The sequence below is a fragment of the Desmodus rotundus genome, chromosome X (assembly GCF_022682495.2).
Source record: "Desmodus rotundus isolate HL8 chromosome X, HLdesRot8A.1, whole genome shotgun sequence".
Lineage (NCBI taxonomy): Eukaryota > Metazoa > Chordata > Mammalia > Chiroptera > Phyllostomidae > Desmodus > Desmodus rotundus.
The window spans coordinates 40,869,194-40,884,064 of record NC_071400.1 but is presented as its reverse complement, the minus strand read 5'-3'; the positions used below and the strand labels follow the sequence as shown (position 1 = coordinate 40,884,064).

At 43.2% G+C, this 14,871-nt stretch overlaps 2 protein-coding genes across 5 annotated transcripts; one reads left to right on the top strand and one right to left on the bottom strand.

The window, feature by feature from the left end:
- Window positions 1–1,163: 1,163 nt before the first annotated feature.
- Window positions 1,164–5,555, bottom strand: ARMCX3 (armadillo repeat containing X-linked 3). Of its 2 annotated transcripts, none has more exons than XM_024578746.4 (4): window positions 5,407–5,555; window positions 4,793–4,900; window positions 4,447–4,507; window positions 1,164–3,845 (listed from the first exon to the last, which is right to left on the bottom strand). In XM_024578746.4, the coding sequence occupies exon 4, from the start codon at window positions 3,700–3,702 to the stop codon at window positions 2,563–2,565; it is 1,140 nt and encodes a 379-aa protein (XP_024434514.1). In that variant the 5' UTR covers window positions 3,703–3,845; window positions 4,447–4,507; window positions 4,793–4,900; window positions 5,407–5,555; the 3' UTR covers window positions 1,164–2,562. The 2 variants fall into 2 exon arrangements, with proteins under 2 accessions (XP_024434514.1, XP_024434513.1); XM_024578745.4 differs by having other exon boundaries at window positions 4,447–4,510; window positions 5,407–5,541.
- A 5,020-nt stretch (window positions 5,556–10,575) lies between these two features.
- Window positions 10,576–13,432, top strand: ARMCX6 (armadillo repeat containing X-linked 6). 3 transcript variants are annotated; one of them, XM_024578742.3, is made up of 3 exons: window positions 10,576–10,699; window positions 11,461–11,541; window positions 11,848–13,432. In XM_024578742.3, the coding sequence occupies exon 3, from the start codon at window positions 11,994–11,996 to the stop codon at window positions 12,882–12,884; it is 891 nt and encodes a 296-aa protein (XP_024434510.2). In that variant the 5' UTR covers window positions 10,576–10,699; window positions 11,461–11,541; window positions 11,848–11,993; the 3' UTR covers window positions 12,885–13,432. The 3 variants fall into 3 exon arrangements, with proteins under 3 accessions (XP_024434510.2, XP_024434509.2, XP_045042507.2); XM_024578741.3 differs by having other exon boundaries at window positions 10,595–10,732; XM_045186572.2 differs by having other exon boundaries at window positions 10,606–10,732; window positions 11,420–11,541.
- The last annotated feature ends 1,439 nt before the right edge of the window (window positions 13,433–14,871 follow it).

Sequence of the window (14,871 nt, the reverse complement as noted above, 5' to 3'; positions counted from 1 at the left end):
GAAAAACTTTGTATCAGGCTCTGAAAATTTATCTACAGTGTGGTCCAATTTTGTGTATTGAGTCTATAGGTATATGGATAGTAAAAGTGTCTGGAAGTATATACACTGTTTCAATTCTATGCTTCTCTCCCCAGCTGCCACAGTCCCTTACATCGTTCTCTTTGCAGCCCTCCACTCTTAACTCTGCACCTCTTTTTGGGAGTCACATCCACTCCCATGTCCTCAATTATCATTCATCCTCTGGTGGCTACTAAATCTTTATTTGTAGCCTTATCTTCTCCTCTGAGCATCTGATCAATGCATTTAAATGATAATAGGGTGCCTCCATATGGATTTGGCATAAGTACCTCAAACCATTTTAAATGGATTAGCCTTCTCCTCCCAAATCTTTTTCTGCTACCTAATTAGAACAAGAAAAATGTTAGTTCCCTCACCCCACCCTTAACACTGGTGTCAAATGAGTCCCCACATGTGCATAATTTGGTAGGGTCACCATGCCCAACAACTTTAAGCCAATGAGTCCCTAGGTTTTTGTCTACTATAGAGAACATTAGAGTAAGTATATGGAAGCCTGGGACTTAAACCAGATCATAACTAAACAAAGAATTTTACTCTTTCCTGGTCTCACATATAAAGCAGCTTATCTCCAAACTGACTAGGAATATATTGTGGGAGCTGGTGAAATCATGTTTGAGAAAACACTTTGAGTCCTTAGAAATAAAAAAATAAGAACTAGTCCTTTGATAAATTATTTTAACAGTTGCCTTGCAGGAATGACATAACTCTACACAATTGTCACTTAATAAGTGTTAACCTTTATTGTTATTATTTTTTAAGTGACACTGACACATGGCAAAATGCCCCCAGCAAAAGAAAGATGAACCAAAAACAAAAAAACAAACAAACAAAAAAAACTATGAACTCTGCACTCTAGGAAATTAATGGTGCTTGCTTTTCTTAATTAACTGTTATGTGACAGAAGATTCTAAGTATTTTGCATGTATTACTTCATTTAATCCTCCTGATGAGCCTCATCTTCACCACTTATCTATCATTTCAGAAAGAAAACTTCAACCCATCTCATTTTTAATCTAAATATTTTTTTCCATTTAGTATATGCTCCAATCACCTATTTCATTCCCAGCCCTTTCCTTTTTCAAAAATTTCCAGAAAATTCAATATTCATTTTAGATAAATAAGAACACACCGATAATTTAAAAGTAAAAAGGTAAAAGAACACTTATTATATCCTTCCACCCAAAGATAACCACAGTTACTATTTGGGTGTCTATAATTCAGAATTTTTAATGTCTACTTAAACATGTTTTATTATTCTCAAAAAAATGAAATCATACTCTGAATATCGCTATCTAACCTGCCTTTCTCACTTAACAATGCATGATGAATATCTTTTCCTGGCAATATGGATTTAAATCAACACACTTACCATACACCATATGAAAATTCCTTAATTTACTTAACCAATCCAATGTACTAGACAATTGTTCCAATTTTTACTATTTTAGATAGTGCTGGGATGTACAGACCTGTACATGTAGTCTTTGATCAATTTTTCAACTATTTTATTAGGATAAAGGGTTCACATATTTTAAGGCTTATAATATGTATTACCAAATGGCCCTCCACAAACTTAGTTCCAATGTAAATTCATTCCCACCACCAGTTTGAGAGGGCCCATTTTGCCACACCCTCGTGGATACCGCACAGTAGGTAAGGGAGACTTTTATGTGAATTCCAATTATTCTTTCTAGTCAAAAAATATTTAGTGTTTTTTTTGTGTTCCGTGGAATAATGTTCAAACTCTCCACCAACTGGTTTCACATACCTTTCTAAATTTATTTACTTCCATTCCCTGCATGCTCCACTCTAAGCAGACTAATTTTCTCACTGTCATAGGAAGAATTCCTACCTCCATGCCTGACACCCGTTCCCCCTCACTCTCATCTCATTGAATGCCCTAACTACTACCCCATTCAGGACTCCTTTTAATTTAAATGGCTGCTTCCTCCATGAATCTGTAGCTACTATATCTATCCTATGGAGGCCTTTGTTTCCTCTGTGCTCTGAGAATGCATATTTGACAATGGGTATACTCTCCAGATATTCTGTTATTTTGTTTCTATGTTTCTTATCTTTCCAACTAGGTTATAAACAAAAGGGCAAAGATAGTTTCTTTTTTTTTCTTTCTAGCATTAACACACAATTTTATTGATGATACACAAATGAAGTCAACGCAAATGACAGGAGGGAGCTAACTTAGGATGAATTGGTTCACTGTCACTTATGCAGAAGAAATAGTAAAAATATTTCAATGTAGGCAGTGAGATAAAAAACAACAAACATGTTTTCAGAACATGTAGTGACATTCATTCATCCAGCTTAGACTTAAAAACCAACTCGGATAAATATCAGCGTTGATGATACAATATGATATTCATTACTCAAAATTGGTAGCTGAAAGGATTCCTTTACCATATAAACAAGATGGAGAAAAGGAACAGTTTACAATGTGTGCTGCTTTTAAACTACAAAATCAAAAAGTTACTCCTGGCTGTTTGGGAACATATGCTCAGCCAGTTTGGCCATGAATTTTCCAACTTTTACTTTCACCAAAAAATCATGGTGACTTTCTATCCCCAGAATCTTATCAGCACACACCTGAAATTCTTTTAAAAAGAAAAAAAGTGAACCTTCACTGAAATGATTCTGAGTAGGTTCATTTTCTTCCCATTTAAAGTTGTCATTTATATTCTCAAATATGAGCAGAAGTTTCAGAATAACCTCTTTGTTCTCCTTGTTATTAAAGAGGGAACCCAGTGAAGATGGTACTTGGGCCCTGAGAAGTTCTCTAGTCATGGCTGGATTTTCAGCCAAATTCAAGAGGAGTTTCAAAACCTGAAATTTGGTTTCTTCATTTCCTGCTGAAAATAAACGGAAAAAGTCCGAAATGGAATTAGCAAGCATGTGCTGATACTCATTAGTAACAGTCATATTCGTAAGCAACCTTAGTCCAGCCAGCTGCACAGATGAATTCAAGCGAGAAGTGATTGTGTCATCACACACTTGATTCATGTATATCTTAAGCCTGCGCTGATTTTCAGTATTCACACTCAGGTTATTCAGGACAATTAAAGCCTTTTCCTTAACGATGGGATCCCGAGTATTAAGAATCTTTGCAACAATAGGGAGACCACCCAGATCACGAATAATATCTCTGTTAAATGCATAAGCAGCATTGTTACCCAGAGCAATTAAAGCTGCTTCAAGAATATAGGGCTTTTCCGACATCTCAACCAAGCAAAGAACTTTTTGCAGCTCTTGAGGGGACAAAATAGTATCATCTGAGTTGGGGGAAGCCCGTTTCTGAACAGCTCGACGAGCCCGGGTAGCCCTTGCCCTTGCCCTGGCCCTAGCTCTGGTCCCAGCCTCAGTGCCAATCCGGGCCCAAGGTGGGTACCATACTATACCCTTGCTCTCACTGTTGTTATCATCGTCATCAGACCAGTCATTGTACCTGGCCCCAGGGCAGTCCCCAACATCATCCACATCCCCAGGCCCACCCTCAGCCATTTTCTCTTTGTTTTGTTTTCTTCCCCGGGCCAGTTTATAAATGCAATAGCAGGCACCAGCCCCAATCACCAGTCCTGCAGTCACCCAGCCTACTTTCCTGGCGTAGCCCATGCAATCGTCCCTGACAATAGTAGGGACCAAGGAACAGAGTAGTCACTCAGTCTTGGGGAAAACTGTGGGCTTGGGTGCTGGCCTGTAGAGGAATATTGTCTTCAGCCACTTCAGGGCCACAATGGCTGATACTGGAGGTGAACCTAGAGATGGAGGAAGAAAATGGGGTTTGAGTTTCTCTTCTCTTTGTGTTGCCCCCATGCAGGGAGTTATACAGAGGGACAGGAGAGCAGTAAATGAGTACTTGGTAGGAAATGCAGATTTTTAATAAACTCTCTCCATCCTCCTCATTTCACCCTCCGCCTACCCTCCCCAACCGCACCCTCCCCAAGTCTAGATAAAGGTAATGGAACCCATAGTGTCTCCTGGGGCCTTAGCCATGCCAACCTTGGATGTGCCCAGGGAGTGGCACCCTTGCACTAACCTCCTCTAGACAGGCAGTCTGCCCCTTCCTCCCTCCCCTGGAGTTGTGCCACACCCAATAACCCTTGCGATCTGCAGAGAGACCGGAGCCAGTGAGAACTGAGAGCTTGAAGGACTGACGGTTCATTCCTTGCTTTCCTGATTCACTATCCAGGTTGTCAGATTTTTAAAAATTTCTCTTTCCCATCCAAAACATGCACATGCCTGCCCCTTCCCTAGCCTGAAATAGGAGGGATGTTAGGGAAATAAAGAAAGATTTGGGGAGCTAGGAGGATTTCCAACCCCTCCCCTATTCCGGTCAGCCCCCACGGCCACACCGACCTCTACTGATCCGAGGAAACTTCCTCCCTCACTTCAAGTGGTGCCACCTGCTACAGCAGACCTGCTGGATGACAGATCGAAAACATGGGGACTAAGTACTGTTGAGAGAGGAGGATTATGACCAAACTATCTGATAGGTTTCCCTTCTGTCATTCTCCCCCACCCCATCTCACTGCCGACACACACGCGCGCGCACATACACACACACACACACAACGCATGCCATTTAGCCACAACCCAAGAATGCAACAAACATACTCAGACTCAGACTAACCTAGATTATTGACATCTTTGGTCTCTCTCTACGTCCACCACCGCCCCTCTTAGGGTACCGAGATGGTCTTACCCTCAAATTGACCTTCACCAATCAGGGTTAATTTCCTTCCTCTTCACTTGCCTGGCGTAGCGCCGCAAACTACGGAAAGACTGGCAACCTGGGAGAGGCTCAGACCCACTAAACACAGAGCCATAGTGGGGAAGATACAGACACAGTCAGAAAAAGGAAACAGCCACTACCGAGTACTTGGTGGATGGACCAAGTCCCCAGAACATGAAATTCTTTCCCAATTCTTACGCCTGGTTGTCAAAGCTTTCTTGCCCCTGTTACCCCTCTCGGGGTTCTGCTGACACATCAAATTGCACCCCCACCTCCCCCGCCCATGCCTAACCTTTCCCAGTCGCCACTATCCGGGAGGACTGAGAGCTAATACCAAGGCCACAGCTCCCTTTCCGGATTACGGTCTCGGCTCCTAGCAGATTCCCACCTTCTGATCTCTGGCCTGCTCCCCAAACACCTCCCTGCTCACCATTTTGCAGCATCGACATGGGCTGCAGGCGGGACAGATGTCTTGGAAAGCCGGAGGCGAGTGGGAGAGCCGACAAAGGCTTCTCAGGACCCGCGACGGTCTCCGCCCCACGCCCTGGACCACCCACACTTTATGGAATCTCCCAGGCACTGACCTTCCGGGATCCGGGACAATTTCCTTCTCCCTCTCGTTCTTCCCTCTGTAACAGGACGGCTATCCCACAGGGCAGTGGGGAGCTGGTACTCAGACGGAACAACGACCAGAGAACAAGAGGGACTTCTGCACACGTCAGCTCTTGGTCACGTGAGAGCTACGTCATCCACAAAGTCTGGTCCTCAATTTCCCCTCCCACCAGCAGTGCGGCAGAAGAGGACCCGCCCCCCTTCATTTCCTCCCCCATACCAGGCCTTGTTACTCTTTCTTCTTTGCTAATCCTATCTCCTAGTAGCTGAGTTTGCCTTCCTCCGATTACCAGGAACAGACGACATCTTCCCTTAGGGCTACTGGCCACTTGAACTTTTCGAAAATTTTGCTTTTTCCTTCTCTAGGCTCCTGGATCAGCAACCTCTCCTTCCACCTCCCCTCCTCCAAGCTATTAATGTCTACCATTTCCTCTGAAATCTAGTCCCAGATCTAAAACGAAAAAAAAAAAAAATCAAAAAAGGAGACCTTGGAGTGAGAGTATGTTTTTTACTTTCTTAATATTTTTTGTTCTCCCCTCTCCCAACCCCAGCGTGCATTCATTTCACGAGAAAGGTTACTATAAAGCTGTCATTTGAGAAAAACAGAGTGGGAGTTGAAGACTGATGTTGGGTGGATGGCCTCCAAGAGCCCCATATTTTTCCACTTGTGGGGAGTGTTATACATGTCACTCAAAGCAATCTTAATGTCTCCTAGGGCCTAACAGATAACACAACCCTGAATGAGCCGATCAGTGTGTCTGATAATGTATAACTCTTTTGACTAGCCCAGCCTTCTAAACAGGAGAGCTACAGTCTTCTACTTGCATCAGTTAACAAGGAAGAGGCATGGGACCCTCAGAAGCCAGTAACACAAAAAAGCTTGAGTAGAAACCACAACTGTGTAGTGGTTATCTGTCAGATGAACAGGCATGAACAACTGACAAAGTGAGTGGATACAAAGAATATTGCAAAATATATATGGGTACAAATAAAGAATATCATCTTTCAATGAAAAATGTTTTAGAGGAACATTGGGACCAAGAGAAAATTGGCTGAACTAGCTAGCATCTAGCAATTACTGGGAAAACATTTTACCAACTGATTTGATGAACTCAATGATTCATTCACCTGTCAGCAATGATCATTTTTACAGTAGGGAAAGTAATAAAATAACGTCAGAACATGGGGTCTGCAGTAGGATATTCCCTAATAGTTCAGATATAAGGTTATTATCTCAGTGTAACTTTTTAAATCCTTGGAAAATGTGGAAGTAAATCAAGAGACTGGGAAGTTTTGGAACAGGCAAAACTCCAGGGAAATTCACATAAACACAACTTCTGGGACACAGTAGTAGTAAATGACAGAAATTTAGTAAAGAGAAACCAAACAACTATATGATTCTGTGTTTAGGGAAAGATCATGTGCAGTGAAGGCGTTTATTTAAGCAAAGAGTATATGAAAAGGAGAGTCAGAAGAAAATGGTAGTTCCCACTACCTGAAGGAGAGGGAGTCTTTGCTAACATGACTAGAACATTTAGCTTTTCTCAGAAAGAGTACTTCAAGCTTCCTTAGCTGAAAGCCACTTCTTTTTTTTTTTTTAAAGATTAATTAATTTATTTTTAGACAGAGGGGAAGGGAGAGAGGAAGAGAAACATCAATGTGTGGCTGCCTCTTGTGCACCTCCTACTGGGGACCTGGCCCACAACCCAGGCATGTGCCTTGACCAGGAATCCAACTGGCGATCCTTTGGTTTGCAGGCTGGCACTCAATCCACTGAGCCACACCAGCCAGGGTGGAAAGCTACTTCTTAAGGTGAACCAATTCCTTGTTCTTATTGCAGGCTCACCAAGCAACTTCCTGAGGTATGGTTTCCCAAGTTGTAGCTTGCGTACAGGAAAATAAAGGGCTGGTAAAACTGACAGAAACCTCCAATACCCCTGACAGATGTATTTCTCAGGGTAAATTATTTAGGTGTAACTCCTGTTGAAAGAGCTTCCCTTTTGACCTAATTATAGGGAGAGAAGGCAGAGATCCATGGTTTGGGCATTCAGATCTAGATTTATGTATAAGTGTCTATGAATGGGGATCTTTCCTTGACAGAGCATCTATTCTGAGAATACAGACAAAATCAGGGGTTGATCATGAAACAATGAAGACAAAACCCTAAACTGTAGATGCAACTCTGTGGAATCCTGCCAGGGAAGCCAGGTAGCTTTGCCTTAGAAGCTTGTGCATCAACATTTTAGAATTGTACCTCTTTAATGTTCAGTTAATGTGAAAATTAAAGACATGCTGTGGCCAATAGACCCCTAGGACCTCAGTCACAGTTGGACAATGGGTTAATATCCAAAGTTATTAAAAGGCTCCTGCAAATCAACATCTGAAAGAGTTTAAATTATCTCTTGGAAAAGAAATGAAGTGTACTTTATATTTTACATACCCTGACTTTTCCACAGCAAAAAAGTGGTCATTGTACCCAATACAGACCAATTCAATACTCTCTTAATTAAATCTTAAATCTTAAATACTCTCTTACTAAAACTATAAATCTTGATAAAAATTGAAAATCAGTGGAATTATGGCACCCTAAAAAGTCTATCAATTCCTCCTGCCTAGACCCCACAGAGGTGATCTTGGTCTTCGACATCCTTTTGTTGTTTAAGTTCACCAGGTTTGGTTTCTGTGGCTTGCAACCAAATAAAATCAACTAATACACAATACAAATATAAATAACAAAATACAAAAAGCAATATAGCTTTTTAAGATAACAATCTTTTATAATTTCTTTTCCTCACCCTTGACAATTCCTTTAGTGTTACCATCTGCCTATCTTTTGTTTGTTTGTTTGTTTGTTTTCAGACACTTTATAAGTTACAGGTCACATTCGACCACATACTGATTTAAGCCTTTTGACAGTGGCTTCCCATAGTCTTTTGCAGGCTCAGGAATGTTCTGAGGAACTGCTTAAGGATTTTACTTTTTCACTTTTGAAACGTTTAGGCAAATTACATACCCTTAAATATTTGCTGATGAATGTAGAATGGAGAGCCAAGTAGAATTTAAACACTAGTCTCAAGGTTTCTTGTTAGGAATTGTAGATGAAAATGACAAAAAAGTAAGATAATTTAAAGGGTTATTCCTATGGAGTTTAGGAAGTTTTAGAGAGGGAGTGGATTCAAACAAGAAAGGTCTGACAGACCGAGAAAATGGTGTTCAGGGGTTATATACCGGAACATTTGGAAAATATGCCAAAGGATGAAGTTATTTTATACTGGGAAGAAAAGGTGAGAGTGGAATTTCTTCGAAGCTTTGTTAAGCTTTACATACTCCTTTGTTCTTTCTCACGCATATATTCAAAACAAATAAAAAGCTACTTATATAAGTACTTAGCAGGCAAAAAATTGACAGTTGAATCTTCAAGTTCTGTTTAAAGGGTGAGAAAAACAACATTGTAAGGCAAAGGTGGCAAAATAAATGAGGTAGGGGTTTAGAGAGAGGGAGTATGATTGGTGAGTAAGTTTGGATTATAAAAGTTTGAGGAAGACCAGAAAGTTGTGACATGTTCTTGACTTCTGAGTATTCATTCACCAGCAAGGCACTCTAGACTCACTAGCTCACCTCCTGCAAGAGCCTCCCCCCACAGGGTATCTCACTGGGGAGCTTCCTAGTGGGGTGTCATATTTCAATGTTCTAAGAATGAGGCTGCCTGAAGGGTCTATATTTAGAATATGACTCCCTAGCAGGGACAGCTGAATGTCTGGGGACTAACTTCTGCATACTTTGTAACTGAGTTCTGGGATTATTCTGAGGGGCTTGTAGGGGTGGTTCTGTGAAATTTTAACAGAAGGCAGGAAATGAAAAGGCCTCTTTCTCCTGGTGAGTTCTTGGGATCCTGTGAACTGTGCTTTTTGTGAGGGAAAAATGACATGGATCTCAGGGGTCTTGCAGTGATTTATAGACACACATGGACCCTCACCACTATCTCCACTGGAAGATGCACAATAGTAACCACTGCTAGGGTGACATAGCACATGAATGGCAGATACCAGAGATATTGGAGCAGGGTCCTGATTAAATGAAAAGTCCATCTATTGAGTTTTACTGTATCAAAGGGATAACAGGGAATTCTCTAATTTCTGGATGATTTATGGATTACATCATACAACTTCAGAATAGATTTTAAATAAAGAACTTTAAAAGGAGATCAGGCTGACCTGTGAAGTTACTAATTTTTAAGGTGCATCTGAAGATATACAATTCATTTGAATTTGGAGTCTGCGTATAGTCTGTCCTTTGAAGCCAGAAGGAAAGCCATCCAGCAGTCTTCTATGAAGATCTCAGTAGTCTGACACCTAATACTATAAGTTCAGCCAGGAAGAAGAAAGGGATAGATGTTCACTTATTTAAAATGGTCATAATTAAAACACTGACCACCTTACTGTAGATTCATGTTATCCATCAATTTATAAATCATAATGAAAGCATGCTGGTTTATTTTTAAGGACATGCTTTTAAATTTTAATATGCTGTTTGAAAGTTGCTATATCCTGTGCAGTCAGAAGAAAATATTTTTAATGCAGTACAAATTAATCAAATCCATGTGGCCTCCCTATTAACTGGGAAATCTTTATAAGTACAGATATACATATAGGTACTTAAATTCTTTTTTCCCAAGTGGTATAGCTTTATTGCTTTTCTGATTACAGTACTGTAGCTTGAGTCTATGAAAAATGAAGGAAAAAATAGAACATAAATGTATCAAAGATATTAATAAAAACCTCACTACTACTTGGGCTTCCTTTTCTGATCACCTGCCCCTCAATTTTGGTGCAGTGACTGCATGTGGGGAGAGGTGAAAATTAAGAGAGGGGTACAGGAGTTTCTGAGCCAAGGAAAGGATAAGACATTTCTCCAAGAAGTGTAAGTAAATGGCAGACCCAAGAAAAGATGCTGCTCTTTCTTGTAGTTAAAGAAAGCCAAATTCAAACACTAGAAAGCCATGACCACTTCTGGTTTCTGCCTTTGTTGTCGAGGAAAAGTGTGACAGGGACCAGTGTGATGGGCGGCGGTAAGGGGCACACTGGTGCCTGCTGCACTGCTTAAAGGAGTGGAAATCGGGGGCCAGAACTCATTGGTGACATGGTTGTCACGTGACCGAGAGCTGCCTAGAGCTGAACTCCTGCTAATCGCCTCTGCCTGGGTACCAGCCCCCTATTACGCTGCAGGCTTCTGAAGGAAGGAGGAAACTAGCCTCGGACTGTGCAGGTCGGTGGACGTGTGGGCTCTGCTTGGAGAGAGGTGAGAGTGGGAGAGGGCCAAGAGCGCCACTGATCCAGGTTCCGGCCGATTGGGGCTGTATCCCTTTCTCACCCCCTTTATAAATACCAGCTCCACCCTCCCCAATCCCCGTGCCCATTTTATTAGAGAACTGTCGGACTTCCGGTGGGGTGGTGAGGGGAGTGAATGGCGGTTACTGAGACAGCGCGGAAAGAAAAGGTCCACAATCAGGGCACTCTTATCCCGAGTGCTGCTCAGTCCACCAAGCACTCCGCGTCCTCGATCCCCTGTCTGTCTGCGGGTTTGTAAGTCTGTTGGCCCATAGGTCGCTGCAAAATTCGAGGCGAGGGAAGGAACAAACTGTCTTGGGACCCTGCAGGTCAGCGTGAGGGTGGGATGAGTCCTGGATCCTAGGTGGGGTTGGCGCGGGAGAGAGGGTTGGGATTCGTGCGGGCCAGTCCGAGTCGCCCTCTCCCGGCCCCTTCTTTCTCCACACTTCCTCCCAATTCGATGCATGGAAAGGGGTGTGGCAGCCTATGCTGGGGAAATGGCGGAGGACGAGAGCGGGGGTAGAAGAGGGGTGGGGGGAAGCCCAGATAAGAAAAGCCCAGAGATGTGAGAAATATTTTCAAATCAAAAGCTGAAAATTCTGAAAAGCAAGTATTGGGACCTGTGTTTTCAGTGCTGATCCATGCACTACACTTTCAGTTCTTCACTGCTGGCTGTCTTTCCATCTGTCCTTCTGCCAGATTACCCATCAATCACTGTGGAAGAAGCAAGGACAACAGAAGACAAGAAAAGGAGAAGGAATTTACCTGACTTTGGTAGAGGTTGGTGGGAGAAACTGCCTGTAAATCTTTGGGGGTAGCGATGTGGTGTAGGAGGAGACTACCTGAGGGTTAGCTTCTCCATGTCATCCTCCTAGCTATCATAGCCCAACTTCTACCCTTTTCTCTGGGACATGTAAGAGAAATGGTGGATCCTAAGAATAAAAAGAGGATATCCTCTGTCTCTCTCATACATACATACACAGAAGTACATAGTTTCCTAATAATCCACTTCTCTCAACCAGAACTCAAACTCCACTGTTTGGTCAGGCACAGCCCAAAGCCCTAATACTGTTTTTTCGCCCATAGATTCATTACAAGAGAGATACAGGAGCCTGGGAGAGGCTGAAGACCACTACTTTCCACTATTACAGACGCTGGCCCTAAGATTCCTCTTCATTCAGGTGGAAAAAGGCCCTCTCTTGTCCTGTCACAAGGCTGGCACAGACTTGAACATGGTCCGGGCTCGGGAAGTGGGTTGGATGACAGCAGGACTGATGATTGGGGCTGGTGCTTGTTACTGTGTTTACAAACTAACCATAGGAAGAGATGACAGAGAGAAGTGGGAGGAAGAGGAAGAGGAATGGGAAGATGACCAAGAGCTGGATGAGGAGGAGCCTGAGGTGTGGTTTGATTTCACAACTATGGCTCGGCCCTGGAATGAGGATGGGGATTGGACTGTACCTGGTGGGACAGAGCACAGACATTTAGGTGGGGGTAAGGCAAATCGAACACACCCAATAAGACAGCGTCCATTCCCATATGAACATAAAAATTCTTGGAGTGCTAAAAGCTTTAAAATTTTCAGTTGTGCTCTTGAGCTCTTCAAGTGTCCTTTCATTCAGGAAAACATGTTTTTTGCTCAGCCTGAGGATGCTGGTTTTTCATTTAGCCACACTATCAGTAGTCATTTGGTCAGCGTCTCCATTGTTGGGAACGTGATCCCCACTCCCAACCCCACAATTAAAGAGGCTTTATGTGCCCTGGATAATGTGGATGCCAGTGCGGAAAATCAGTGTCAGATTAAGATGTTCATCAATGAATTGTGTCGGGAAACTGCGTCACATTGCCCCAACTCATTTCTGCAGCACATCGGATTAAATTTGTTAATAAGCATGACAATTATTAACAACGTGCTTGCCAAGTCCATTTCAGACCTGAGGTTTCCTTTGATATCAGAGGGAAGTGGATGTGCTGAGGTTCAGGTTTTGAAACTGTTGATGGGTTTGTCTGAAAAGCCAGTCTCGGCAGGGAAATTTCTGGGTCCCCAAATGCTACTCTCATTCATGTTTCTCTTTATCAGGAATGAAAAGAGACAGGTTCACTTGCACATCCTGTCCTCTTAAATGGCCACCTTGAACAAAATGGGACTGAATCTACCCAAAACCCGTTTCATGAACACACTCTCGTGTTCTCATTCAAAGACTCTGCGGTGGGTGCTATAGAAGATTTAGCCTTAGCCAATCACCACATCGTGGGGTGAAAGTTAGGCTTGCTAAATCGAGGACCACACTCTTAATGGCTTGGCAGGGATTCCCACAGAGCTTTGAGTTACTTCTTGGATTTGCAGTCTACAGGCAATATGCATTGTAAATTACTCCCTCACTTATTTCTGTGGTAAAGGGCTCATTTCAGTTGCCAGCTGTGGATAAAGCATCATGAATGATGCTTGCCTGTGGTGGTCTCCCCGTCTAAACTGGACTGTTTAGTGTTGGGAATGCATTTGTTGCTACACAAGTTGAATTCTTTCTTGTTGACTCTTTCTTCTGCACCAGCTGATGGATGGTGAACCTATTCATCAGAAAAGAGCACTCCCTTTCTATGTGCTGTACTGACTTAACCTCATCCATCTAAGTCTACATTTATGTTTCATCAATAAACTTGTGTGCTTTGACTGGCAAAAATGAGACATGGTACTTGTTCTTGATTTGACAGTGCATGAAGAGAAAGACAAAACTACAGGATAAATGATAATTAGCTGGGTGGGGTGGGGGGAGGGAGAGGGAGGGAGGGCGGCATTTGCTCTGACAAATGCATGTTTATCAGTACTCACAGGAGGCAGGGTTAGAGATGGGCTGCAGTGTTAAGGATAAACCTCAACAAAGGGTTGGGGGCTGGGGGCAGGTGGGGGTGTGAAGGGGGTTTGGTGGAATTAGGTTAAAATTTTGGGAAGACTGAAAGACAACACCTGTGAAGCAGGCTGCACAGTGCCTGGCACCTGGCACAAGGTATCCCACGATGAAGCTATCTTCCTTGATTGCCAGCCTAGAGTGAAATGTCAGTATCCTTGGGCTCATCTACACATCCCTGGGGGCCACTGGGCAACCTATCCCTGTGCATTTAATGGATGATTATAGCAATAATGGTTTCCACTTGCTGCATGCCTGCTTTGTGTTGTTCCCTCTCTTCTGAGAAGTAGCTGTTAAACCTACTTCCAAGCCCTCTCCCTTCCTTGACCATCTTTTACTCCCAAGCAAGCCTCAGGTGTGCTGGGCAATGTGTTTTCCACATAAGATAACCCTGCAGACAGCTCCTGCCTCCACTTGTTCCAGTGCAGTGAGCTTGGCCTATGCTGTTGTCAGTGACACCTTACTTCTCAGCCTCTTTAATCTCAGCACAAAGGCAGAGGGTTTTCTCCTTCCTCTTGGCTCAGAGTCCCAAATTAATATGTCTCCCTGTTCTGCACTCTGCAAAATTGCTCTTTTTGTCCTGCCTCAAGCAGCTTTCCCCATCTCTGAGGCAGACACTTAGTGCTTGCAGGCCACAACTGACTCCCAATGCAGGGAAGGCCTCGGAGACTTTCCAACCATCTCTGTCACAGGGAGGCCTACCAGCATCGAAGTGTCTGCATGGTGTGGCCCAAGTCAAGGGCCTCTGCTCCATTTTCTGGCACTGCCTTTCCGAAGACAGTCCCTGTGTGTGGAAGTTCAGGCCCCTGGTCTGCCCTTTATTCCTTGGGCTGCTGTGTCAGGGCAGAAGCCCAGTTCCCAGTGGATTCTGCCAGGGAATGTGGGGGGTAGTTGGGAGCATGCATGTCAGTCAGGGTCCGATTAAGATACTCAGAGGCTCTCCGCACTGGAAAGACTATGGTGCCCCCTCTCATACTGAATTCAAAATTAAACAAGGGACCTCCAAGCACAAAACTTAACCTACCTGCCTGCTGCAACTAACAGAGATTCTTTCTGGGTTTCCCAATGGTAAACATTTGATATGGTCATCAAAGTTTGACCTTGTCACTCTGTGGGGAGGTGCCCTGCCTGAATGGGTGTGCCCCAGCCTAAACTGTCTCTTGTGTAAATCTGGAGCTGTTTCCACAGACCAACTGCCTTTAGT

Coding starts and splice junctions, on each gene's coding strand:
- ARMCX6 (XM_024578742.3), top strand. CDS start 11,994: ATGGTCCGGGCTCGGGAAGTGGGTTGGATGACAGCAGGACTGATGATT.
- ARMCX3 (XM_024578746.4), bottom strand. CDS start 3,702: ATGGGCTACGCCAGGAAAGTAGGCTGGGTGACTGCAGGACTGGTGATT.